Source organism: Culicoides brevitarsis, chromosome 1, assembly GCF_036172545.1.
Source record: "Culicoides brevitarsis isolate CSIRO-B50_1 chromosome 1, AGI_CSIRO_Cbre_v1, whole genome shotgun sequence".
Lineage (NCBI taxonomy): Eukaryota > Metazoa > Arthropoda > Insecta > Diptera > Ceratopogonidae > Culicoides > Culicoides brevitarsis.
The window spans coordinates 21,002,308-21,026,453 of NC_087085.1; the positions used below are offsets into that span (position 1 = coordinate 21,002,308).

At 30.2% G+C, this 24,146-nt stretch overlaps 5 protein-coding genes across 6 annotated transcripts; 1 reads left to right on the forward strand and 4 right to left on the reverse strand.

The window, feature by feature from the left end:
- Nucleotides 1–1,094: 1,094 nt before the first annotated feature.
- On the reverse strand, nt 1,095–2,537 carry LOC134830127 (large ribosomal subunit protein uL1). The gene is made up of 3 exons (XM_063843511.1): nt 2,450–2,537; nt 1,894–2,049; nt 1,095–1,653 (listed from the first exon to the last, which is right to left on the reverse strand). Exons 1-3 carry the CDS (start codon nt 2,452–2,454, stop codon nt 1,161–1,163), a joined length of 654 nt encoding a protein of 217 aa, XP_063699581.1. The 5' UTR covers nt 2,455–2,537; the 3' UTR covers nt 1,095–1,160.
- A 251-nt stretch (nt 2,538–2,788) lies between these two features.
- LOC134836874 (phosphatidylserine synthase) lies at nt 2,789–5,229 on the forward strand. Its single transcript, XM_063852144.1, has 3 exons — nt 2,789–3,205; nt 3,406–3,664; nt 3,769–5,229. The coding sequence occupies exons 1-3, from the start codon at nt 3,021–3,023 to the stop codon at nt 4,684–4,686; spliced, it is 1,362 nt and encodes a 453-aa protein (XP_063708214.1). The 5' UTR covers nt 2,789–3,020; the 3' UTR covers nt 4,687–5,229.
- Nucleotides 5,230–5,938: 709 nt separating this feature from the next.
- LOC134838270 (uncharacterized) lies at nt 5,939–9,705 on the reverse strand. Its single transcript, XM_063853764.1, has 3 exons — nt 9,452–9,705; nt 7,000–7,124; nt 5,939–6,941 (listed from the first exon to the last, which is right to left on the reverse strand). The coding sequence occupies exons 1-3, from the start codon at nt 9,545–9,547 to the stop codon at nt 6,860–6,862; spliced, it is 303 nt and encodes a 100-aa protein (XP_063709834.1). The 5' UTR covers nt 9,548–9,705; the 3' UTR covers nt 5,939–6,859.
- A 5,765-nt stretch (nt 9,706–15,470) lies between these two features.
- On the reverse strand, nt 15,471–17,875 carry LOC134836736 (protein FAM117B-like). The gene is made up of 5 exons (XM_063851940.1): nt 17,581–17,875; nt 16,807–17,295; nt 16,689–16,750; nt 16,550–16,633; nt 15,471–16,244 (listed from the first exon to the last, which is right to left on the reverse strand). Exons 1-5 carry the CDS (start codon nt 17,780–17,782, stop codon nt 16,065–16,067), a joined length of 1,017 nt encoding a protein of 338 aa, XP_063708010.1. The 5' UTR covers nt 17,783–17,875; the 3' UTR covers nt 15,471–16,064.
- Nucleotides 17,876–19,203: 1,328 nt separating this feature from the next.
- LOC134837677 (chitin deacetylase 1) lies at nt 19,204–23,315 on the reverse strand. Of its 2 annotated transcripts, none has more exons than XM_063853074.1 (5): nt 23,111–23,315; nt 21,656–21,782; nt 20,946–21,058; nt 20,599–20,748; nt 19,204–20,531 (listed from the first exon to the last, which is right to left on the reverse strand). In XM_063853074.1, the coding sequence occupies exons 1-5, from the start codon at nt 23,166–23,168 to the stop codon at nt 19,375–19,377; spliced, it is 1,605 nt and encodes a 534-aa protein (XP_063709144.1). In that variant the 5' UTR covers nt 23,169–23,315; the 3' UTR covers nt 19,204–19,374. The 2 variants fall into 2 exon arrangements, with proteins under 2 accessions (XP_063709144.1, XP_063709136.1); XM_063853066.1 differs by lacking the exon at nt 20,946–21,058 and adding an exon at nt 21,457–21,584.
- Nucleotides 23,316–24,146: the final 831 nt, after the last annotated feature.

A 24,146-nucleotide genomic window follows, 5' to 3' on the forward strand; every position in this document is an offset into this window, starting at 1 on the left:
TCAATTCGGTTTTATAGTTTTCTATGATTTTTAATTTAAATTTTAATGTAAGGATTTAAATTTTTTTTCCGAAAACTTTTTAATAGAATTTAAAATAAAATTTTTTTTAAAATTAGTTCTTCTAAAATCCAAAAATTAAAAAAAGACTAAATTTTTAATAAATTTGTGAAAAATTAATTTTTTTGCAAAATTTTTGAAAATTAGGCTTATTTTCAACTGACAAAATCAAAAATAAGGTCCAAAATTTTTGAAAATAAAAATTGAAAATCCATTTACGGGGGGGATGGCAAAATAAAAAAAAAATTTTGAAATACTTATTTTCATACAAAATGACAAAATTTTAGCAATTTTTGATCGTTGATCAACATTTTTGTTGTTTTTTAATAATCTTTTTTGAAACTTTCAAATTAAAAATTGATTTAAGATCATTTTAAGTTAAAAATTGAAAAATTAAAATTTCATAAAAAATAACTGTCAAAAAAATTTGAAAAAAAAATTCAGTAATTTTATGAAAATTTTTTTTAGAGAAGAAAATTCAAGTTAAAATATGATTTTCAAAACAAAAATTAAAATAATTGAAAATTTTTTATAAATTTTTTTGAAAATGTCTTGAAAAATTATGAAAATACAACAAAAAACGATCAATTTTGATGAAATTTTTAACTTTTTTTTTTATTGTGCCCCATTGGATTTTTTACTTTTAAAATGGGGCACCGGACTTTATTTTTGATTTTCGTTTGGAGCGGCCTTAATGTAAAATTTTATAATAAAAATTCACCAATATTTTATTTAAGGTTTTAAGAATAGAAATTAAATAAAAATAAAACTATTAAATACTTATTAAGACTTCAAATAAGTTTATTTTATGAAATTCAGAATTATTACTATGCTTCAGTAAGCTAATTTTTAAAGTCATAAAAAATATTCTGTCCGAGTTTTCAAAAATTAAAATGAAAATATTGAAGTTATAAGACGTGTGTCCATCAGCGCATTTTTAACAAAAAAAAAAAGATTGAATTTTAAGTCCGAACTTACAAAAAAATATTTTCATAAAGTTCAAGTTATACAAAATTTGGAAGTTACAGGCAAAACAATTTTTTTTCAATTATTCAAATTATTTATTTGAATAAAAAAAGTTGTAATCCAATACACATGAATGTTTAGTAGAGACGTTGTGGTGGTCCCATGGATGACTTGATGTGCAACGAGCGGACGTTTTGCCAGTGCTTCTTGAGCAACGAGACCAAGAAATTGATTGACAAGTGAACGTTTTGGGCGAGCTCATCGGGCGTCATGTTGACGTGTCCAACGGCAACGGACAAGCACAAAACCTTCTTCATTTGGAACTTGATGGTGGCCTTGACTTCGTCGATTTTTTGTGTCATCGATTCGCTGTGTGCCAACAAACCAGGGAACTTGCCGGCCTTGTTCAAGCCGGGACCCAACAAACGGGGAATTTGTTTGATCAAAGATTCCGAGGCCAAGAAAGCGTCGTACTTCTTTGCCAATTTCTTGACCAACTTCTTGTTCTTGTTGAGCTTCTTCAAGGCTTCGGCATCCATGTAGGGAACGTCATTGGCCTTGGCTTCGTCACAATGTTGTTGATCGCCGAGAATGCAGACTTGCATCTTGGGGCGGGGGATGTACTTCAATCTGAAGAAGAAATTGAAAAAAACGAAATTTAATTTTTGAACGAATATTCCGCGACAAAAGTTAAAAGCTAACCACAGAGATTCAACAAGGGAGATTCTTATTAAAAATTGGGGTCGGTGACTTGCACCTTCTCATTTAATTTAAGACCCTGAGTCGAGGTCCGTCACTGATTTAAGTGACTTCCTGATTTCATGTTCGCACAAAATTTATTCGTGTGCAACAAATCAGGTGGAAACGTACTTGACAGTGCCGCTGAAACGCTTGTCCTTTTGGGGATCATAGTTCTTCAAGCCAATTTGGAGCTCGACGGTTTCCAAGAAGTTACGTTTCTTCTCTTGAGATTTGGTGAGCACCTCGTTGACGCACTCGTACAAGATATCCTTTGAGACTTTGGAACTGCAGAAAGAAAAAAAATATTATTAGCAAAGTTTGTTTGATGGTTATACAAAAAAATTTGTGGAAAATGATGAATTTTGTATTTTTCCGTAGGTTCAAGCTCTAGTCTAGGAAAGCGACTGTTCTTGAAGAGTCTCTAGAATTAGGAAAAACTTTGGTCTAGCAATCTATTCCATGCAACAGACTTTCGGAACAGTTCAGCTGCTGGTTATGGAATTGCATACATGTGGCAATGGAACACGAGGTTTACAAAAAAAGGTAATTTACGGATATTTTACTAAAAATCCTGATTAATTTTGATGGTTTTCTAATAGATCTCGGTAAAATGCGTCTTTTTAAGACATTTTAGACGATTTTTCCACAAATTTAATGGTAAAAATTAAATAAAATCGGGACTTACGTCATTTTGCGTGTTGATTCGACGGCTTCACGAAAGAAAAAGAAAGAGACAGCACAATTCCTGCCGCATTTCCGCTTTGGTGGCTCCAAACAGGATGTTGACAACGTGCTTGTAGCGCCATCTGGCGGCGTCATCAATTTCATTCGTCTCAAAATTAGTTCCAATCAATGCCGCATTTCCGCTTTGGTGGCTCCAAACAGGATATTGACAACGTGCTTGTAGCGCCATCTATCGGTCGTTATCACTTTCATTCGTCTCACCGCCGCTGTCGTGCCCCAGTATGCAAAAAAAAATTCCTCAGAAAAATCATCATGTGCATTGGGCTTTGTTGGGATGTCACTGAGGGTAAATTTGCAATCGCGGTACGAAAAAAGCGAAAATTCATTTAATTTTCGACAAAACACTCTAGAGAAGCGAGTTCTCCGTTCGTCGCAACTGCAATAATCGTCCAAAGTTCCTGCGTTATCGGGATTGAAGGAGGATTCAACGTAAACTGCAAGAAAACTCGGCAATCGGAATTTTCCATGTTTTTCGTGTAAAGTAAAAAAAGGAAAAAGAATCCAGAAAAAAGATGTTTAGATTTATGAGACCGCAACGATCGCGGAGCGTCATCAACGAGGACGAACGACGAGAAGCCTTCGAGAGACTCAATGAGAAGCCCGTCGACGACATCAGTCTCGATTTGTTCTACAAACCGCACACCATCACGCTACTCGCCGTTTCCATAATTGCCGTCATGTATTTCGCCTTTGTCAGGTAAGCAACCACCGCCGCCAAGAATCGATACATTTTAATTCAATTATTTAACTTTTTTTTCCTCTCGTTCGCTTGTCGCTGTGTTGTGTGACTAACCTCGAAATTTATTCGGAACGATTACACAATCGAGCGCATTTCCCTCTTTCGCTGTGTGTTGCATGAAAAATATTTAGTAAACATTGGTTAAATTTTTTTTTTAGAGACGAAAATGACTTGCAAGAGAATATTTGGGCTGGCATGCTTTGTGTGGTTTTCTTCTTTCTCATAATCTCAGTGCTGACATTCCCGAATGGACCGTTTACGAGACCCCATCCGGCGGTGTGGCGCATCCTTTTTGGGCTTTCTGTGATTTATTTGCTGCTTTTGATGTTCCTCATGTTCCAAAGCTACGAGACAATTAACGGCATCATCTTCTGGTTCTTCCCGGAACTCAAAAACTTCCATATCGATCAAGAGAAGGTACGTATTTTCTTATCGCTTTGCATCGGCGTGACCTTTACCCGCATGTATGGCGTGAGAAATGAATGCGACAAAGTAAATTAATTTTTTTTTCGTCGTCGTAGGAATATGGAGTCAATTGTTCCGATTTGACGTTCGAGCGATTTTGGAACAATGTGGATGTTTTTGCCACGGGTCACTTTCTCGGATGGACCTTCAAAGCGCTCCTCATTCGACACATGGGAATTTTATGGGCAATTTCGGCCATGTGGGAAATCACGGAAATCGCATTTGCTCATTTGCTTCCCAATTTTGTCGAATGTTGGTGGGATGCCGTCATTCTCGATGTGATTCTCTGCAACGGCTTCGGCATTTGGTGCGGCTTGAAGATGTGTCAGTTGCTGGAGATGCGCGAATACAAGTGGGCAAGCATCAAGGACATATCAACGACACGCGGCAAGATAAAGCGTGCCGTCATGCAATTTACGCCCGAAAGTTGGACGCATGTTCGATGGCTCGATCCCAAATGCACGTACATGCGTTTCCTCGCCGTTTGTCAACTCGTAATTTTCTGGCAAGTCACGGAGCTCAACACGTTCTTCTTGAAACACATTTTCGAGATGCCGCCATCGCATCCCCTCGTCATCGGAAGATTATTGCTCGTGGGACTGTTTGTGGCTCCGTCCGTGCGACAATATTACATTTATATCACGGATACACGATGCAAGCGAGTTGGCACGCAATGTTGGGTCTATGTCGCCATCATGTTCTCCGAAGCAATTTTATGCATCAAAAATGGTCGAGAGTTGTTTGGAAGAACGCAAGCTCTCAATATCATCGTTTGGCTTCTCATCCAATTCGCCATTTCGATTCTCTTCATTTACGGATGCGTCGTTTGGCACCGGATCTTCGACATGAACGAGAATGCGCCGTCCAGCGAACAACAATCGCCCAGCAAGAAGGATGCCACGCCAACCTCGTCGTCCTCCGCCAGTTCCTCGAGTCATCAAATTAGCAACAAGGGCGGCGAAAAGGAAGATTAGAAGAAGACTTAAACAAATTCTAGTAGTAATAGCGGTAATTAAGACGAAAATTTTTATCTTCAACGAATCTACGCTTTCATCACGTGCTCGAGTTATGCATTGCCTTGCGATCTGTGCATTCAAAATGCAAGAAACCGAAATTAAGACTAGAAAATTTTAAATTTGTGCTTTGCTGTTAGAAAATTTAATAGAATGTAAGAATGTTCATCCACGCGACAAAAAGCTCTAGTCGTAACTTTCAAACAAAAAATATATTTCAATAATAGTTAGTTGTTATAAAATTTAAGAAAGCGATCAAAAAAAAAGTTAAGATCATACACCAAAGAAATTATTACCAACGAGCACTTACAAGCCATTTCATCACCACACTTAACTTTTTGATTTTTGAAGATAAAAAAAAAACAAAAAATATAGACGAGACTCAATATAATTTAATAGCGATTCGATGTACAAAGTTGTAATGTATGAATGATGAAAAAAATCACGTAAAATATTTAAGAAAAAAGATTTTAAATAAAAATAAAATTGAAATTAATTATTTAATTATTTTGAGATTTATTTTACCTTCCATTCACTCATGAAAATTCGAAAATGTTTCGGAAAATTCTTTATTTTTTTTTTCAAAATTATCAGGAAAATTGCGGAATAAAAAAAATTATAGGATGTTTTTTTATTTGCCGATTTTTTTTTTAATTTTTGAAAATTTTCAGAAAAAAAAATTTTATTAATTTTTTGTTTTTAATTTATTTATTTTTTCGATTTAAAAAAAATAAAATTCAAAATTAAAAGAAAAAAAATTAAAATTTAAAAAAAAATCTGTAAAGCTTATAAAATATTTTGTTTAAATCTTCAAAAATAAAAAAAAATAGAATTTTTGCAAAATTATTCCAGAAAATTTTGTAACGTTATAAAGAAATACTTCGGATTTTGCAAAAGCGGATTTTTTTCGAAAAAAAAACAATATGTACCTAGTTGTTTTTAAAAAACTTTTTAAAGAAAAAATAATTAAATTGTTTAATCTTGAATTTTCTTTTGGTTATTTTTTGTAAAAAAAATATTTTTTTATTAATTTTTTAAAACTTAATTTAAAATATTCCTCAACAATTTTCAAAAAATTTTAAATTATCGAAATTAGTTAAAATTAAATAAAATAAAAACAAAAATCAGTATTTCAAAACCTATGAAAATTTATATTTTTGATAAAAATTTTAAGCAAAATATTTTTTTAAATTTTTTTTATTTGATAAAAACACCCTTAGAAATTTATTTTTGAACTTTTAACAGAAAATTAATTACCAGTCGCCTCCATATTAAAACACTTCAAAATTTATTTGTTATCAAAACTGTCTTCTTTATTATTTCATTTATTTATTCATAGACTCGCTACACAATATTATTGGATAAAAATTATTATTGTTAAAAAAACTTTCTTATATGAACTTAAAGTCAATAGGAAACGGTTTATTAAAAGTTGTATTTATTTGAATTTTTATTTATTTATTTTCTGTTCCAAAAATTTCTGAACTTCTATTTAAAAAAAAATACTGACTGTAAATATTTGTTTGGTGATAAATGAGCAAATTTTTTTATACAGAGTTTGATCAAAATAATCTTTTTTATGTAATAAATACTGGTTGAAATTATTATGGTCTATTGTGCGTTTTTTTCTTATCTTTTTTTGATGAATTCCTTAATATGTATTATTTTATTTTCTAAAATTATTTTTTAAAAATAATGAACAATACATTAAGAAGGAACCTTGCTATGTTTCATTTTTCATCTTGTCAGATCGCACGATTTTTTTTTTGTTTATAAATAATTTAACTAAAGCTTCATAACCTTACTACAAACTAAGAACTAAAAAGTAACAGCTTAAAATTAAAATTTTGACAATAATTTACAGTGCGCCACAATTAAAAGTGTGTAAGAATTGCACTCTATTTGATTGATTCAATGAAAAAACACAAAAAATAGATGGATAGAAAGAGAGATGTAGTTGATAAGTACCATTTTTGTGTTAAAGAATCGGCGAAGAACTGAAGAAATTGTCTTTTCAAGATTTTTTTGTTATCTTTGATGCAATGTTTATCTCCATATTGGCTCTAATTTCAGTAATATTAACTTAAAGTAGTAGTTTTAAAGTAGTATGTTTCGCATTTCAGACAGTTCATAACTAACTACCAGGTTGACATCTATAGACATAGGCATTTATCGAAACATCATCGGACCGTTTTACGCATTTGTCGCATTTGCAACTGAAAAAAAAAATAAAATTTTAGATTTTTTTATAAAAAAAAAAAAATTAAAACTTACTCATTATGGAGGTCATATTCGTGTAAACGAGTTTCGGAATTGTAGACTTCCCATTTGCATTGTTCATCTGCCTTGCATTCGCGTAATGGTTTAATGTCTCTCGCTTTTCTCAACAATTGTTGGAACTGAAAAGAGAAGAAGAAGAAAAAATATTTTTAATGACTGAATTTTATGATTGTTCTGTAATTTATTTATTGCGAGTGATGAGAAAGAGGAAAATGTCGTAAAAATCACATAAAAAGGTATTTATTATCAGCATTATGCATGATTACACTCTTCGAGCTTCATTAAAATCATGCATTTAATAGCATAAAGCGTCTGGATGATAGAAAAATAATTTATTTGAAATTCTTAAAGTTTTAAGAATATTGAAAAAAAAATATTTTAAAAAAATAATAATTTTTATTGAAAAAAAAATTTTTTGGAAAATTTTAATATTTAATTTTAAAAAATATTAAATCCCATGTTAAACTTTTTCTTGGGCTTTAAATCTTTTTTTAATTTTTTTTTTCATTTTATTTATTTAATTTTTTAAATTATAAAATTATTTATCTTAAATTTTTAAATTATTTGAAATAGTTTTTTAAAAGTTTTTAAACTAAAATTATATAAAAATTTTTTTTTTAAATATTCTAAAAATATATACTCCAAGAAAATTCTTAATTAAAAAATTTATTTTAAAAAAACAATAAATAAGAAACGAAACTACAATTAATTCCTTCATTGAAATATTTGCTAGGAATAAAATAAAAATATCTTTAAAAATATTGAATGAAAATATTTTCCAAAAAAATTATTTAAAATTTTTTTATTTAAAAAATAAAAAAAAATTTAAATAAAGACGAAACAAAAAATTTCTTTTACAGAATATCAGCTAAGCAAAAAAGAAAATTATTTTTTAAACATATTGAAAGCTGATTCTATAAGAATGTTTCTGACTCATCAGATATTTTCGTTAAAAATCTCTTCCTATATTTTTTTTTTTTTAAATAAATTTCGCTTCGTCGCACCTTTCAACTGTAATTAAACGCTTGGTGTCGTTTTAAATTGTTTACATCAACAACAAAAATTTAAAGTGACATTTTTTATACCGAGAACTGCTTGTGTTGTTATTTTTCCCAGACACAACAATTTATAAACAAATTACAAAAAAAAAAATTAAATTAAATTGAGTAATTATTTCAAAGAGGGGGAAAAACCCAATCTAATTTTCCGAGAACCGATTAACGAGTTGAACTAATTTTTTTCCAACTTAACGTTCCTAGAATTAGAATTACGTGCGGACCGAAACGTAACGCAACTTAACCACCAGTTTTGATTCTTATAGGAAAATTGTTACAACGTGTTGTATTGTGTCTGACTTGATATCGTACGAAAATTGCATCATAAAATGTAGTCAGTTGTCGGAAAACCTTGCATGTGTATATGTTACAATATTAATAGTTGCCGTTGTTGTAACGAACTTATTGAACTCTTTCGACGGCGGCATGCGACAGAATGTCTACCTAAACTTAGATTGAAACATGTTTGAACATGATTTCGGTAGGTTGCAGGTAGACGCAAAAGTGACACGTGACAACGAATCATCGTTTTTCTCAAAAGATTTTTTCTTATGTAACGCCTCAAAATTAATTTATCGAGGAAAATTGTAACTTTTTTATTGGCGCGCGCGGAAATTTATGACGAGTTGTAGACAAAACGTAGACGAAAAAATATTTATTTTTATCTCATCTGCCAAAGCGAGGTGATGGCGATGAATGAAAATTCGTTTGGCATTATACGCAACATGATGAAATTAACGGAAAATTTTATACAAGAAAAAAAAAACCAAAGTTATCAAAGGTCTTGTGACACAAACTCGTTACTACCTTACATCATTCATTCAACAAAAAAAAATATTTTAAAAAAAATTACGTTTTATAATATTATATTATCATTATCACCAACTTGTGTTTCACGTGATTTTTTATACTTTAAAATTAAAGTTATTATTTTGACTTTCTTTGAACTTCAAAAAAATTGCGTTTCCTCTGATTTTTTTATGTTTTTGTTTATTAAATTACATTCAAATTATTAAATATTCTTTTTTGCCACATATTCGTAATAATAAACATCGTAAGGGTCACTTTTATTGATATATATAATATTTTAAACATGTTAATGTTTAATGTATGTAAATAAATAATGATAATGATATACGAATTTTTTTTTTATTATAAAAAGAATGTTGAGCAAATCTAGTTATATCTAGTGAGAAGTATAAAATAATCATGTACAACATTGTCAGTGTATCAGTTATTTTTTCTTAATATAATTTCGTGAAAGAATAAAATAAAACGCAATAACCAAAGTTTGATTTTTTTATAACTTTTGTACAAAATTTTATATTTTTTTAAACATAAAAAAAATAATGAATGGAAATAATAAAGTTAAAATGTTTTTTTTTACTTACTTTTAAATTGGCGGGAGGAGATGCATCAACGGATGCAACAATAAATGCCATAAAAACGGCAAATAATGCACACATTAATATTGTTTTTGTATTCATGATGATTTTTTTTTCTTTACTTCTTCTTTGGATGTAAAATAATTTTTTATTTTAATTTTATTTTTTTGGTGTAACTTATTATTTTCAAAAAATAATAATTTAAACTTTTTTTCAAAGGAATATAATTTATTTTTTTTTTAATTTACTATCTTTTACACTCAGAATCCAACTGACGAATTACATCAAAACAGTTCGAATTTATATAGCTTTTTCAAAACCAAACCGTGCGATCGTCTGTGTTCGTGTATCATTCGTGTCTTACTACAACGTACCTCATGTATACAACATTTATGTATAATTTCATATGTATGTACATTCGAAGAGTACGAAAAGGAAAAAAAAGTAAGTAAACAAAAACTTACATTTCATTCATCATTCATTCAGTTGTATTTAGGTATTCTTATTATTATTGTTACTATATTATTATTGATAATAGGAGATTTGCTTCTCATCTTCTTCATATGTACAAAAGTTGTTTTTTTATTGAATGAAAAATTTGTAAACACTTTCTTAAAAGAATTGTTTACGAATAGAGACTATTCGTCACGAGAAATTAATAAATGAAATATATACGTTTGTGACACTTCAAGGCATTCCTTGAATTTTGTTTCCAAAACATGTTGCGTATGAATCATAGGTCATTAACGAGAATTAGAACAAAAAATTTTTGCGGGTGGTAATTTTTTTTTTAAAGTAGAAATTTCTTATGAATTCCTGTCCGTTGACAAAAAATTTGTGACTCACAAAAAATTTACGAAAAAAATTCATTAATATTCATTATGAATTTATAAAATTATGCGCAAAATATAAAGATTAAAAAAAACACATGCAACATTATTAATTATATATTGATAATTTTTATATGGAAAATTCTGTAATAATTTTATTACAATTGATAATAAATCAATGCATGTGAGGCTGATTCAATTTAGCAAAATTATTTTTTTATGAGAAAATATTTTAAATAATTTTTTCCAAAATTTTGAAAAATATTTTTAATTATAAAATTTTATTATTTTTCAAATTTAATAAATATAAAGCCAATTTATACAATAATAATTCAAAATTAAAAAAAAAAATAAATAAAATATTTTTTTATTTTTGTAAAATTTGATTTTTTTAAATTATAAAAATAGAAATATTTATTTAAAAATTAAAAAAAAAATATATTTTAATTTATCAGACAATTTAAAAACTCAATATTAATTAGATATTTAAATTATAATTTAATAAATTAAATTATTTAAAAATTAAATTAAATATTAATTATTTTTAAATAAAAAATTTAATTAAACTAATAAAAATATAATTTTTACTTAAATTTTTTTATATTTTCTATTGATAAATCGAGATTTAAAAATTAATTTTGATAATTTTAACGGCCTCAAAAAAAAAACGAATGTCGATTAAATAAATTCTGAGAAATCGAACGTATTCAATAATAAAAAGTTCTGTATGATGCTGTGTAACGTTTCTCAAGGCTAAGTGCGTTTCTTGAACTATCACACAATTGACATAATTTTTTTTTTGTATTTCTTTTTCTTTCTCACCACGAAATTTCAAATATTTGATGTTCATTCCGGATTTTTGTGGAATATTTCCTAAATTTGTCTTGCGTGAAAGTCACATGCTTTTGAGGGAATTGTCTTGTGTTCGCATTATGCTTTGTCATCCAAGCCTCTTATCGCCATCTCATGTGACTATGTATACCAGAAGTGACTGGAACAATCGACAAACATCAACATCATTATTTTTTTTTAATTGTGTTTGCCTACTAGGGCATCGATGATTTATGCTTTTGATGCGCATTTAAAATAAAATAATAATTGCCTTAATGACGAGCGACAACTGCGCGTCATTATCGCCACACACACCCTTAAAACGTCGTAGTCGTCTTATCTCTGCGTGCAGCTTTGCCGGAGTGTCATGTGAAATAATCAGGTCAAAATATTTTTGATTCGATTTGTTCATTGAACGTCATTCAATTGATGCGATAACGAAATTTTTACTACTTTGTGCTTTTTTTGGATGACTCAAAAAAGTTGTTCTTCAAAAAAAGTTGCTGCAAGAAAGTCATTTGAAGAAGAAAACGTTCTAGATTGTTGTACAATGTTATGAAATACCTCGCAGAGTAAACGTGATTTCGGTCTCGTGTTACTTTCCATGTTCGTCTAATCCTCTTAGCGCTGAAAAAACACATGAATAAGTAATGAGAACGACCGGAGAAACGGAGATAAGTAGCAATTATCATTAAAAACTACTAATATATCATTATGCCAGTGAAGAATTCTTTCATTTTTCTAACATACTTGCGTTTTTTTTAGTGTAGTGTGGCGTGACTGGGGGCTCGTCCATTCCAGCCAATCAACGTCGTCGTTTGTCTTCGGTAGATAAAGATGAAAAAAAAAATACTGGTTCATCATTATTTCTTATTTGCATTCCAATTAGAAGCAGAGAGTGAATTACAATTTTTTCTTTAGTTAAAAAATAATTGAGCGAAGCCACCCGAGTTGCCGTTGCCGAGTTCAATAAATATCAATAAATTGTGTGTGGAATGCAGTAGTTATGCTGGATCGATGGCGGGAATTTTGCTTGCATAACTGCGTCGTCGTCGTCGGGTCAAGCGGCAATATGCGACAAAATTGCGCTAAAAGTCAAAGTAATAAGCGCGCGTGCAGCAAACATTGAAAATTGATTGAATGCTAATAGTTTTTAATAAAAGATCATTTAGCCAGGAATTCGCGCAATAAAATATGTTTTTGCACTTACAGACTGCTTGGCGCTGGACGACGCGCTAAATTACTCTTGATTGCTATTCATCAAGTGCTCTAAATGAACAAATATTGCATAGGTTAATTACTTAACTTCGCATCGCATCGCATCGCAGCGCGTCGTTGCCTCTACAAAATGCCAACGAAACCAAACGAATTTCACAACGAACGATACACGTGGTCCGAATCACGTGTTCCCTCTGAAACGAAGAAAAAAAACTTATGTAACAAGGTGGTCCCTTTTTTTCTTACTTCTTAAATTCTTATTACATTCCTCGACCGAACAGGCACACAAAAAGTTTAACAAATCTTTGTGTCTTCTCGGAAGGACAGGTGCGTTTTTTATTTTTGTGAATGAAAAGGCGTTTGGTGCACTTAATAAGAATTTTGCTGTAGGAATTTCGTTTTCTCAGGTACCCCGTTTGAGATAAACCGACGCACGAAAATCTCCGAAACGATGATTAATGGGATGATGAAATATCCCTGAGAAAAAGGATAAGCCAATCCGGGGCGAATGACACGATGACGCCGACCGACGGATGCTAGAAAAGAAAGTAAAAAAAAAAATAAGCAGATGGTGAAATTTTTTAACGGATAAGTGAGAAAAAGAATTCTGACAGGAAAAAAATGTGACAGATTGGAGGATTTTTTATTTTAAATTTAATAATTATTTTTTTTAAATTTTTGTAGTTTTGATTAACTTTTGAATTATTTTTCAAAATAAATTAATTTAAAAAATATGAAAAAAAAATTGATTAAAGTTCTGAGGTTTTATTTTTTTGCTTTAGTTTTATTTTCCACCATAAATAATTTTAAGTAAGGTCATTAAATTTATTATTTTACTTTATGTCGCATGGTGATTTTATGAGAGAAAAAAAAATTTTTTTTTTGCTGTTTTAAACAATTTTTTGTTTGTTATCATTAAAAATGCTTATGCCTAAACACTAATTTTAGTTGTTGTTATTTTTCTTTTTAAACTCAAATTTGAAAGACAATCGAAAAAAAATTCTTAAAATTGAAATCTAAGCAAAAATTCAATTTTGGTTAAGTGGCTAAGACTTTTTTCAGTAGGAAATCAAAGCAAGTTTAGTTAATTATTTATATGATTTTGATTTATTAATTTAAATTTATTAAGTTAAATTTTTAATTTTTTTTTTTATTTTGCCCCATTGGATTTTCGACTTTTAATAGCGGCCTTAATAGCTTAAAAAAATCTCAGCAACAAATTTTTGAATTCAAAAAAATATCCAATGAAAAATTTTACCCGATTTTCACGATTTCGTTCCAAATTTTTTATTTGCGACAACTTTCGTTACAATTTAAAATTTTTTAATAATCCAAAATTACCTACTTGTAATTTTTAAACAATTAATATTTTGATAATAAAAAATTGATATCATAAAATTAATCAAAGAATAATATTAGTCATTTGATAAAAATTTGACTTTAAAATTTTTAATTTTTTTTTCGTATGACAAATTCTCAATAAAACAAAAATTAAAAAAAAATAAATAAATTTTTTCAGCATGTAAAATAAAACTTACCAAAAATCTTTCAGTATCAATTGTTAAAACAATAATTAAAACCCCCAATGACTTTCCAGAAAAAAATGCACTTTTTTACATTGCATTTCATGCACTTTATTTTTTATTCAATTTTATGTTTTTTGTTTACTATTTTAATTATCAATTTATATGAAAATGACTTATTATTGTGAAAAATATTATTCCTTAGTACTGTTTAATAATTGTTTGTAAAATATTGGTTAAGTTCATCCGTTTATTGTAAATTTTGATTCAAACAAACTACGTGTTTTTATTATAATAATTTTTTTTCTGATGAATTATTATGTTGATGATGATTAGACACTGATACACTATTTTATTGATTATTGTTTAATTTATTTTTGTTTTCTTGTTCTATGTAATAATGAATGGTTGGTTTGTTGGTTCTCTTATAAAATAATAATTAATTAATTAATGATAATAATATGGCCCAATATTTATATTTTATTTTAATAATTAATCAATAAGAAATATTATCTTGATGTTTTTTTTTTGCATGAATAGATAAATATATATTATGTTTCATATAAATATATAATCTTAATAGTTCTAACAACGGACATCCAAAACGTTTTTTTTTGTTCATTTTAAAACTCAAAAATTTGATCGTGAAATGTTAGTTCATAAAAATACTTTTTTTTAATTATTAAAGGGATTTGTACATTATCATTTTTTCTTCATATTTTCTCATGTGACTCTATTAATAGTATTAACATTTTTTAAAAAAAGAAAAGTAATGAAATGGTGAAACTTAACAAGGATTTGTTGCCAAACATGGGAGCAAAACACGCCAAAAGCACCTCTTCAACGACCTGCGGAGCCAGAAAAAGGCACATTTGTTGGAGACGGGAGCGTAAAGGGGGGTAAAAACTTAAAATTTTTTGCAATTTTTAATAATTATAATGATATGTAAGACCACCCTTCTATTTTTTATTTTTTTTTGATAATTTAAATTTTGAACTACAAAAAATTAAAATTTTATATATATATTTTTTTTTTTGATAAAATAATTAATTTGATTATTTTTTAAGCAAGTCTTACCTCATCATACTCTCTATTCAGTCGTTCTGTTATAATTTGTTCTGTTTTTTTTATATAATGTTTGTTCCCATTATATCATTCTTAAAATTTATAACATTTTTATTGATCGATCAGTCTCTTTTTTTTATTTTTTTATGTGTGTGCATAAATTTGCATACTTAAATTTTATATGAAAAAAAAAAAAAAATTGAAAATTATTTTTTTAATAATATTTTTTTTTGACAAGAACAAGCTCATAATTATTATTTAATTGTGTAATTATTTAAAATTACAACGAATTCAATTGTGTTCATTTTCAAGAAAGACAAGTTTTGTATTAAATTCTTTTGTTTCAGCCAAATTTTTTTAAAAATAATTTGTGTGCGAATAATATTTACTTCCGATCAGTCACTCCTCTTCTCATGTTTATTATTGTTTTTTAAATTATTATTATTATTGGCTTACTTGATACACTTTTTGTTATTATTTATTTATTTATACTGTTTGTTGTTTGTAAATCTACTAACATTATCTTTATTTACTTCTCTAGAGCGAAATTGATTAAAAAGGTTATTTTTATTATTATTAATTTTTTGTAATTTTTGTTTTGCCTAAAAATTTGAACTTTCTAAGTAATTAAAATAAATCTCGTATTTTTTGTAACACCAATTTAAATATATATATATTTTTTTGTTTCTCTATACAGAAGCATGATGGCCAATATATATGATTTTTTTTTCAATCCCTTTTTTCTCCTTGAGAAACGAACGGGATTTTGCTACAACTAATTTTTAATTATATTTTTAATATATATAATATATCATAATAATTTATAATAAATGATGATGATTACACTGAATATTCTTACAAGTTATTGATAGTTGTAATAAAAAAATAAGTCACTCTCTGTTGCGCGCAACTTACAGTCGTAATTTTTTTGTTTATTTGTTTGTTATTCTTCTCGCTTCATGTCATGGATTACTACTTACTGATAACCCGATTGATTGTGTGTTTACGTCAAAAGAAGTTTTCATGTAATCTGTGTATGCGTCACTACTTTAAGAAGAATTTACACACAGTTTCTTATTTTAATGCAACTTGAACTTTGGTTTCTAATTCAATTAATTGATTCTCTTCTTCCGTTGTTTGATGTGTTTTTTTTTAATAATCTTCCGTTACATCTTCTTCCAGATTGACGGGCAACTCGGCTTTTACTACCTTTGGAATGATTGGGATTGGCTGAAATGCGGAGCCGAGCGAGGGGCGCAATTCAAAGCCGACTGGCTTGAAGCTAGACATGGAATCGGAGCTGCCTTCGATTTGCTTGAGGTTTAAATTGACCTGAAAAAATTCGAAATTTCATTATTTTTAATTTAAAAAAATATTAATTTAAATTAAATTTAAATTGAGAAAATTATTTTTTTAATGAAATTTCGATGAAAATTTTGAATTTTTTTTTTAATATGCAAAAAATATTCAAATTAATTTTTTTTATCAACACGGAAACCTTTTTTTATATTTTGTTTAATTTTTTTTCAAAAAATTATTTTAATTTTTTTTTCAAAAAATTATTTTAATTTTTTCAACAAATTATTTTGATTGAAATAAAAAGATGTTTAGGAAAAAAAAACATAGAAAAAACTTACTTTTTCACAACCGTCTGGAGGTTCACGTGCCAGAAATCGATTAATACGTGGAGATGCGTCTTTTGACTGGGCACCTTCATCGGACTACAAAACAAAGAAATTATTTATTTTTGAAAAATTTATGTTTTGAAATACTTACAGGTGATGTACTTTGGGAGTCTGGCGACAACAATGGCGTTTGTGTTGATCGGGAATGTTCTCCTATGAAAAAATTTAATTAAATTTTTGATAAAATTTAAAATTTTTTTTCAACTTACTCCACAAATCCGTGATTGGAGCGCGATGTCCTTCGGGAGTGCCGCGCGAAAACATCTCCAACTCCTGCCGGCACGAATGCATCGGACCTGCGCCCGGATGCAACACAAGTTTCTCAATTTCCTGATTCAAGCCTTCGACAGAACTGCGCATCGGTCGCATGTGAATCGGTTGATTGCGCGACGGAATAAGAACGGGACTAGCTTTCACGTGTACTGGACTAAGGGTTTGAATGCTGACGGAATGTTCGCAAGCGGATCTGTAACTTTGACGCGGAATGCGGTGCTTGATGACTTTTTCCATCTTTTCGGAAGGACTTTCGAAGGCGCCCGGACGATGATCCGACAAGCACGATTCGTCGGTTTGCGTCGCCTTGTCCAGCTGCCAGAAGATGCAGGGATTCGGAGGCTTTGTGGTCGCCTTGACTGTCGTGAGTTGGTCCAGCGACGCCGTTCGCCGCATACAATTTTCACTTTGGCTTATCACTTTCCCTTTTTTTCATGAATGAATGAAAAATTTTACGTTTGTCGTAGTGTGTGTGTGTGTGTGTAAATTTTTCGCATGCCCAGCGTATTGCATCGGTACAACGTCAGCATCGTCGTCGTCGTCGGTGGAGTAAGAAGAGTTGTAGATGTGTGTGTGTATGAGTGAGTGAGTTGTAAAATGATAGAGAAGAAGAAAAAAAAGAGGAAATGGGAAAATCAATCTTCTCGCACTTCTTTACAGGAAAATTGAATGCGGAAAAATTTTCTTCCGCAATCGAGGCGATTTCTTACCTTTGTAGGCGATTGGTCCACCGGCATGCTCGGGCGATATGTGTCTCGTAAGGGGCGAGAATGAGCTGGAAATTTGTGTAATCGACGCGAAATGGATTGGCAAGAGATTTGTCGCTGCATTATTGCCGGATCCGATAATCGGTAGTGCTTGGAATGCCTTCATTGGACTCGGCTTTGTCTTCACTCGCGCTCCCGACGACATGGCTCGCAAAAACTTTGGCAAAATCACACAAAAACACCTGATTCATGGAGCCATTTCTTCAGTGGACTCAAAAATTCGCTTTTAGCAGTCGTTCTTTTCTGTACGTGGCACTTACACCTGTACGAGACATACGAGGAGGCTCGTGACTTTTGAATTAGCAATGGCAATTTCAATTATCATATTCATTCGACTCACTGTATTTCGATAAAAACAACCCATTCGTGAGTTTTTGATTCAAAGGAATACAGTGGGGCGAATGAAAATGATGACTTTTGGTCAAATTAACGGGTTTTTTTTTGCGCCTTTTTGGTAAAAACCTTAAAAAAATAAAATTTGGCATGAAATTTAAAGACTTCGGCTGTTAAATTTAATTATTTCATATATTTTATCAGATTTAGAATTTTCCATGCTATTTTTTTTATAATTTCAAATCATTGATTAAAATTTAATTATTTTTTTTAAATTTAAATCAAACAAAATTATGTTTCAAGTTTAAGATTTTTAAAAAATTTAATTAAATTTTGGTCACGTTTTTCACAAAGTTCTTCCAACAATAAATTTAAAAAATAATCCTTTTTATTTTATTGTTAAGGGTGTTCCAAAATCTTTTTCTGTTTCGCGTTTCATCTTTGAAATAAAAACCAAGAAAAATTATAGATTTTGTTTTTTACTATTTAGTATGGAAAATTTAATTGTTTTTTTGATTTATTTTCTATTATTGTTACAAAATTAGCGTTTTGACTTAATTTTTTTTCCAAGGCGAATGAAAAATTTTTTAAAAAAAAATTTCAAATTTTTTGTCGTTATTTTTTGTAAAAAATTAATTTTGTCGAAAAATAACCTCTTAAATAGTGAAAAACGTCAAAAATTTTGAAAAACCACTAAAATATCACTAAAAAAGCTAGCAAAACTTGATTTCTTAAGTCATTTAGTTTGAAAAAGTATTTCAAAATCTATATAAAATAAAGTGTAATTGAATATACCAAAGAATAGGTAAATTTGCTCAAAAAAGACGTTTTCTATTGAATACAGGTAAAAAATGTTTAAAGTCACGTGACCAAAATAATTTTTTTTTTTTCAAAAATTAAAATTTTTTAAACACGTTAAAAAATACAAACAAAAAATTAAAAAATATATTTTTTTGGTCCCCTCTGATTTTGAAGAAAAAAATTATAAAAAAACAGACAAAATGTGCATCGCGTCGATTTACAGTCAAAAACGTGTAAAAGTATCATAAAATAAATAAATTTTTTTCTCGTCTCCGATTTAAATATTGATACGACAAAAAGTTAATTAATAATCAATAAATTAAATAAAAAAAATCAATTTTTTCAAGTTGAGTAAGAGTGACAGAAAGTAAAAAGTAAAAAAAAATAATCGTTGAAATAAAAAAAATACGTTCGGTTAATTTTTTACATTTTTTTACTTTTATTTAAAACATGGAACATGAATAGTAACGCAATTTCAATTTTTTACAACGCAAATAAATAATCTGATGGTTGCCATACGTGTTCGAGAGAAATTGTTTGTGTGTTTTTCCGGTGGAGGAAAGTCATTTATCAAAAAATCTTAATCTTATAAAAAGTCAGTTGTTAACGACGAGACGAGAATCCGTCGCCAGTGGGGTCCAAGATCCATGGATAGTTGTTGGGGCATTCCATGCACGTGAACAATCTCAAGGTTTCTCCGGGCAATTCGCGCGTATTAAGTGGACAGGCATTTGGCAGCGAGCAGTAAGGTTGTCCCTTGACGTCGCACTTTTCCTTCCATTCCTGGAAGTCACGCAACGAATTGAGTTCCGTGGGATTTTGCATCCACTGGATGACTTGCAACATCGTGACGAAGAAAACGTCATTGCGGCCCAACATTTCTTCGATAAACTTGATGAGTTCGTCGCGGTATTCCTTCTTCGATTTCAACCATGAGGCATGGAAGTGGAGACCCAATGGAGCACGGTTGCTACTGTAGTGACGATTGAAGTTGTGACGCAAAAGACGACCGAATTGCTCGCCAGTTTGGATGTTGGAGCACGAGTCAACCATGTGACAACCGGGCAGCGATTCATCGAAGGTAGGATCATCACGACGATCGAGCTCGTTCATGACCATTTCCCACACTGGGTGACTGCGAGACGGGCAATTGTGGGCGTTACCGTTGCACTTGTGTGGCATGCGGAAATACAAAGTGTATGGCCAGATTGGGACACGTCCGAGGGAAGCAGTGATCGAGGCATCGTACACGAAGAATTGATCAGCCATCATTTCGAATTGTTTGTTGCCACCAACACGCAAGTAGGGGGCACGAACACCGATAATCGAACCGTCCGTGATATTAGCGAAACGTTCGATAATCAAACGACCACCAGCCATTTCAGCTAACCAATCATCATAAGTGCCCTGACTCCAGTAGTTGGGGTCATCCTTGTGTGTAAGTGAGAAAACTGACACTTCATGTCCGCGACGATGCAAATCTTGGACGGCTGAGTAGTTGGTGTATTTGTGCGAAACGAAGAATGTTCCACGAATTTGGCAACCATTGGGATTTTGACGTTGACCATTGAAGATGTCTTCGTACAAGTCGATGTTGTCTACATTTACGGCACCATTGAAGGTAATTGTGATCATTTGTGGCACTTGTTGTGGCTCGATATTTCCAGGAATACGAGTACCGTCGGCAGAGCAGAAGCAATCAGGTAAGACGCATTGCGTGGGATCGCAGTCGGGAGCACGATTTGGATCAGTTTCGACAGCTGTTGAAACAATGAGAGTGTTAACGTGAATAAAGGCTTCAAAATAAAACAAATGGGGGGTACTTACTGCAAGCATTTTCGTCGGACTCATCTTTACAATCGGGCTTTCCGTTACAGAACAAATCCTTTTCCAAGCATTCGCCATCACCGCATTGCAATTTGCCCTCGGGACAGACAGGCTCGTCGGTTTTGAAGTTTGGAAGAGCTTTACGTGGCTCTGATGTTCAAGAGAAAAACAAGAAAATAAGTAAAATTTTCCAAAAAAAAATTGAAAATTGTTAATTAACATGAACCACCACCAAATTTGAAGCAAGAAATGATAAAAAAAAATAAGATGAAAATTTGTACAAGGCGAAATTTGATGAAGGCCCAAACCATTTTCTACCAGTAATAATTTTTCGGTTTGAGACTTACTTTCTTTTTTATCACAATTGGTAACCTTAGCTTTCCAATCACAAGTTTGTTTTTCAATGTCGAAAGCTAAACCAGAAGGGCAAGTAATTTTTTTCAGCCCCGATCGCGTACATCTAGTGGTTATGCATTACACACACACACACAGAGAGAGTTAACACAGTGACAGTAATAGGTGGTAGAAAACCATTTTTTATGAGGAAAAAGATGTAATGAAAGAAAAAAAGAAGAGAAAACATTTTTTTAGTAAAGCAAGAAACTATGGACGTTACATCATACTCGCTTCCAAACAACATATTCACATAATTTTTCTTATCCATGATCGTCGTCGTCGTCGTCGTGTGTGAGATAACACACTTGTTATTGCCAATAATATAATTATAGGCCGATCGGAAAGTGATACAACGATTGCGTAACCGAAAAAAAAAATTAATCAACTCGTGATTTTGTCCGATTTTTCGATGATGTTGTTTCGAAATCGATTAGAGTAACGTCCATTCACAATAAAACTTACTTCCAGTAACATTACAGTTCTTAACATTTGATTTCCAGTCGCACGTTTGCCTTATGATATCAAATGCTAAGCTACTGGGACAACGGACTGTAGCTAATCTTTTGGTACCGTTTTCAATACCATCGCACCTTTTTCATAACGAAAAAATTTGTTTTTTTTTTCTTTTTTTTTCGTGGAGATGCGGCGCAGAAATATTTACCTGACAACGTCACGACAATCGCCTTCTATGCTAAGACGGAAATACTCGTCTTGCGGTCTGTCTTGGCAGAGCTCTTCAACGTTCACGTCTTCTGAGTCATCGTCTTGTCGCTTGACACGGGCATCAGCTGTTAATTAAAAATTAAAAAAAAAATAATTAGTATTATAAAAACTTTTTTTTAACGACACTTTCACTTTTAATTTTGGAGTTTTGTTTTGTTTACTTTTTTATTTATTTTGAATTTTAATTTTTTTTTTGCATTTTCTTTTCTGTGATCTTTATCGCTCATCTTCATCATTATTTTTATTTATTTTTTATTTCAAAAAAAAAAAAAAAAAATACTAAAATAGATGCGCGACCGTAATCTACTAAAATTTACATAATTTTGTAATATTTATCCACATAATGTTTTTATTATCAAGTATTAAGTTTTATAGAGAAAGAAAGCTTTCGCCTTCATCGAAAGTGAAAATGATACTTTTTTAATTACATCTTTTTTTTATATAATTCCTACAACCGTAAATGTCTTTCTTTCTTTCTTTGTTAACTTTTTAAGTAGGCATTATGACAAGCTGCACCCATATTATTATTATTAACAATATTACTTCCCTCATCTATTTTATTTTATTTTTCGAAATAATATGTTGCAACACTCTTTTTTTCAATAATAATGAATTAATATAAATAAATAAATAGAATGAAGGACAAAAACGCCTTTTTCGCGAGAAACGAAAAAAAAACTTTCGATTTTATTACGTTTTCTCGTTATTATTAATATACATGTTGTAATACAAATAAATGATCACGAGCCCGGCCGGTTTTTATTCGTAACCGAACAATAATAATGCAATTTAATGTTACAACAACAAGTTGCTCGGTACAAAAATAAAAGTTGTTTTTTGTGCTGTCAAAGTATTTAACGCGAGCGTATGTCGTCAGTGTTTGTTGTAGGAAGTAATTGTTTATTAAAATAATATTCAAATTGCTATCATCTGAAGAGAGCAAGCCATTCATGCCTGACAAAGACAATGTTGTGCGCTAATGAAGGCAATTAAAGTCGAGATTTTTTTTTGTGTTATGAGAAAAAATTAAAATAAAAAAAAATTGATGATGATGAAAAAAGTAAACATTATTAAAAATGTTTTCGAGAATAATTCTTAACATTTATTTTCGTTCAAGGATAACTTCTTATTTTTTTTATAATTTAATAATTCACTCTTCAATCAATTAAAATAATTTTTAATTTATGCTTAAATTATTTTATTTTTAATAAAAATGACACAAAAATTAATTTAAAATTAAATAATTAATTTTTATTAATTTATTAAAATATTAAAATTAATTATTTTTTTTAATTTTCAAAAAAAAAATGACAGCTGTTATTTTTTTATATTTATTAAAAAAAATTCCGGTATTTTTTTTAATATTAAAAAAAAAATTTAAAAAAAAACTTACCCGTTGCAACAGCAACAATGCACAATAAAAGTCCAAATATTTTGAGTGTTCGACCCATTTTTACGGGTTCTTTTATTTTTTTTATTTTATACTACTAATTAATGGTTAAAAATTAATATTTATAAGAAACACTCAAAAAATATTTTTTTTATTTATTCGCGCACACTAAAAAAAAAAAAATTAAAATTTCAAACTCTATCGCTATGTGTGCTTATGAACGCACAGTCGCGATGCAACTAGACATGATCCGAAGTAACTTAGGTCTATTTATTAAGACTTTCTCTCGGTAGTGGGGCACGTCAAACAACTTTTTGCATGAGTGGGGCGCAGAAGGTGGCTCGTTGTCGAAGGTAGGACGGTAATCGGTTATATAAAAAAAAATAAAGTACGCCGCACACATTTGTGGCTTTGTGTAGAGGCGAAAACGCAAATATTGGAGTTAAAAATTTAAATTATTTGCGTTTTTTCTCCATGTACGTTTTCGAGAACGGACTGGTAACGTTCCACAGACATCTAGAACTAATGAATGGACAACAACAACGTGTTTACTACGCATAATGCTAATGTGACGCGACATTGCTTGCATACGAAAAGAGCCCTTTCTTGAGCAACAAATGAGTAAAAACAATATTGATAAATAATTTTTTTTTTTATTTTATTTATAAAGTTCATTCACTTTTGAGAAATGACAGAATTTTTTTTAATGTGTATCTTGCACATACGTACGACGTTTTTGCATTTTGCTTTCGACTAATACAATCCGCGTTCGTTCTGAGAAAATAAACGGAAAAGAAGTGTAATGACTGCTTAAAAAAGAGCTAACAAACAAAACCAGACACCTGTTGAATAATAATTTTGCAAGTCAATTTGTGCTCTTTTCACTAAAAATTAATAAATAAATACTCTACTTGAATGGAAAATATTAGAGATTTCGTGAAGTTGGTCAGTTCTTTAAATGTAAATCGTGATCCGGTAGAAAAAAAGGTGAAAATTCGAATGAAATCGAAACAGACGCTGGCGCCATCGATACGATGTC

What these genes read in the sequence shown, in the direction of transcription:
- LOC134836874 (XM_063852144.1), top strand. Translation starts at nt 3,021, where the DNA reads ATGTTTAGATTTATGAGACCGCAACGATCGCGGAGCGTCATCAACGAG. An exon ending in ATGTATTTCGCCTTTGTCAG is followed by an intron (nt 3,206 to 3,405) that starts GTAAGCAACCAC and finishes TTTTTTTTTTAG; the next exon opens with AGACGAAAATGACTTGCAAG. An exon ending in TCCATATCGATCAAGAGAAG is followed by an intron (nt 3,665 to 3,768) that starts GTACGTATTTTC and finishes TCGTCGTCGTAG; the next exon opens with GAATATGGAGTCAATTGTTC.
- LOC134830127 (XM_063843511.1), bottom strand. An exon ending in CGTTTCAGCGGCACTGTCAA is followed by an intron (nt 1,654 to 1,893) that starts GTACGTTTCCAC and finishes TTTCTTCTTCAG; the next exon opens with ATTGAAGTACATCCCCCGCC.
- LOC134837677 (XM_063853066.1), bottom strand. Translation starts at nt 23,168, where the DNA reads ATGGGTCGAACACTCAAAATATTTGGACTTTTATTGTGCATTGTTGCT. An exon ending in CATTGTTGCTGTTGCAACGG is followed by an intron (nt 21,783 to 23,110) that starts GTAAGTTTTTTT and finishes TTTAATTAACAG; the next exon opens with CTGATGCCCGTGTCAAGCGA. An exon ending in GAACTGTAATGTTACTGGAA is followed by an intron (nt 20,749 to 21,456) that starts GTAAGTTTTATT and finishes CTTGAACATCAG; the next exon opens with AGCCACGTAAAGCTCTTCCA.
- LOC134836736 (XM_063851940.1), bottom strand. Translation starts at nt 17,782, where the DNA reads ATGTCGTCGGGAGCGCGAGTGAAGACAAAGCCGAGTCCAATGAAGGCA. An exon ending in TGGACCAATCGCCTACAAAG is followed by an intron (nt 17,296 to 17,580) that starts GTAAGAAATCGC and finishes CATGAAAAAAAG; the next exon opens with GGAAAGTGATAAGCCAAAGT. An exon ending in TCCAATCACGGATTTGTGGA is followed by an intron (nt 16,751 to 16,806) that starts GTAAGTTGAAAA and finishes ATTTTTTCATAG; the next exon opens with GAGAACATTCCCGATCAACA.
- LOC134838270 (XM_063853764.1), bottom strand. Translation starts at nt 9,547, where the DNA reads ATGAATACAAAAACAATATTAATGTGTGCATTATTTGCCGTTTTTATG. An exon ending in CTCCTCCCGCCAATTTAAAA is followed by an intron (nt 7,125 to 9,451) that starts GTAAGTAAAAAA and finishes TTCTCTTTTCAG; the next exon opens with TTCCAACAATTGTTGAGAAA. An exon ending in GAATATGACCTCCATAATGA is followed by an intron (nt 6,942 to 6,999) that starts GTAAGTTTTAAT and finishes TTTTTTTTTCAG; the next exon opens with TTGCAAATGCGACAAATGCG.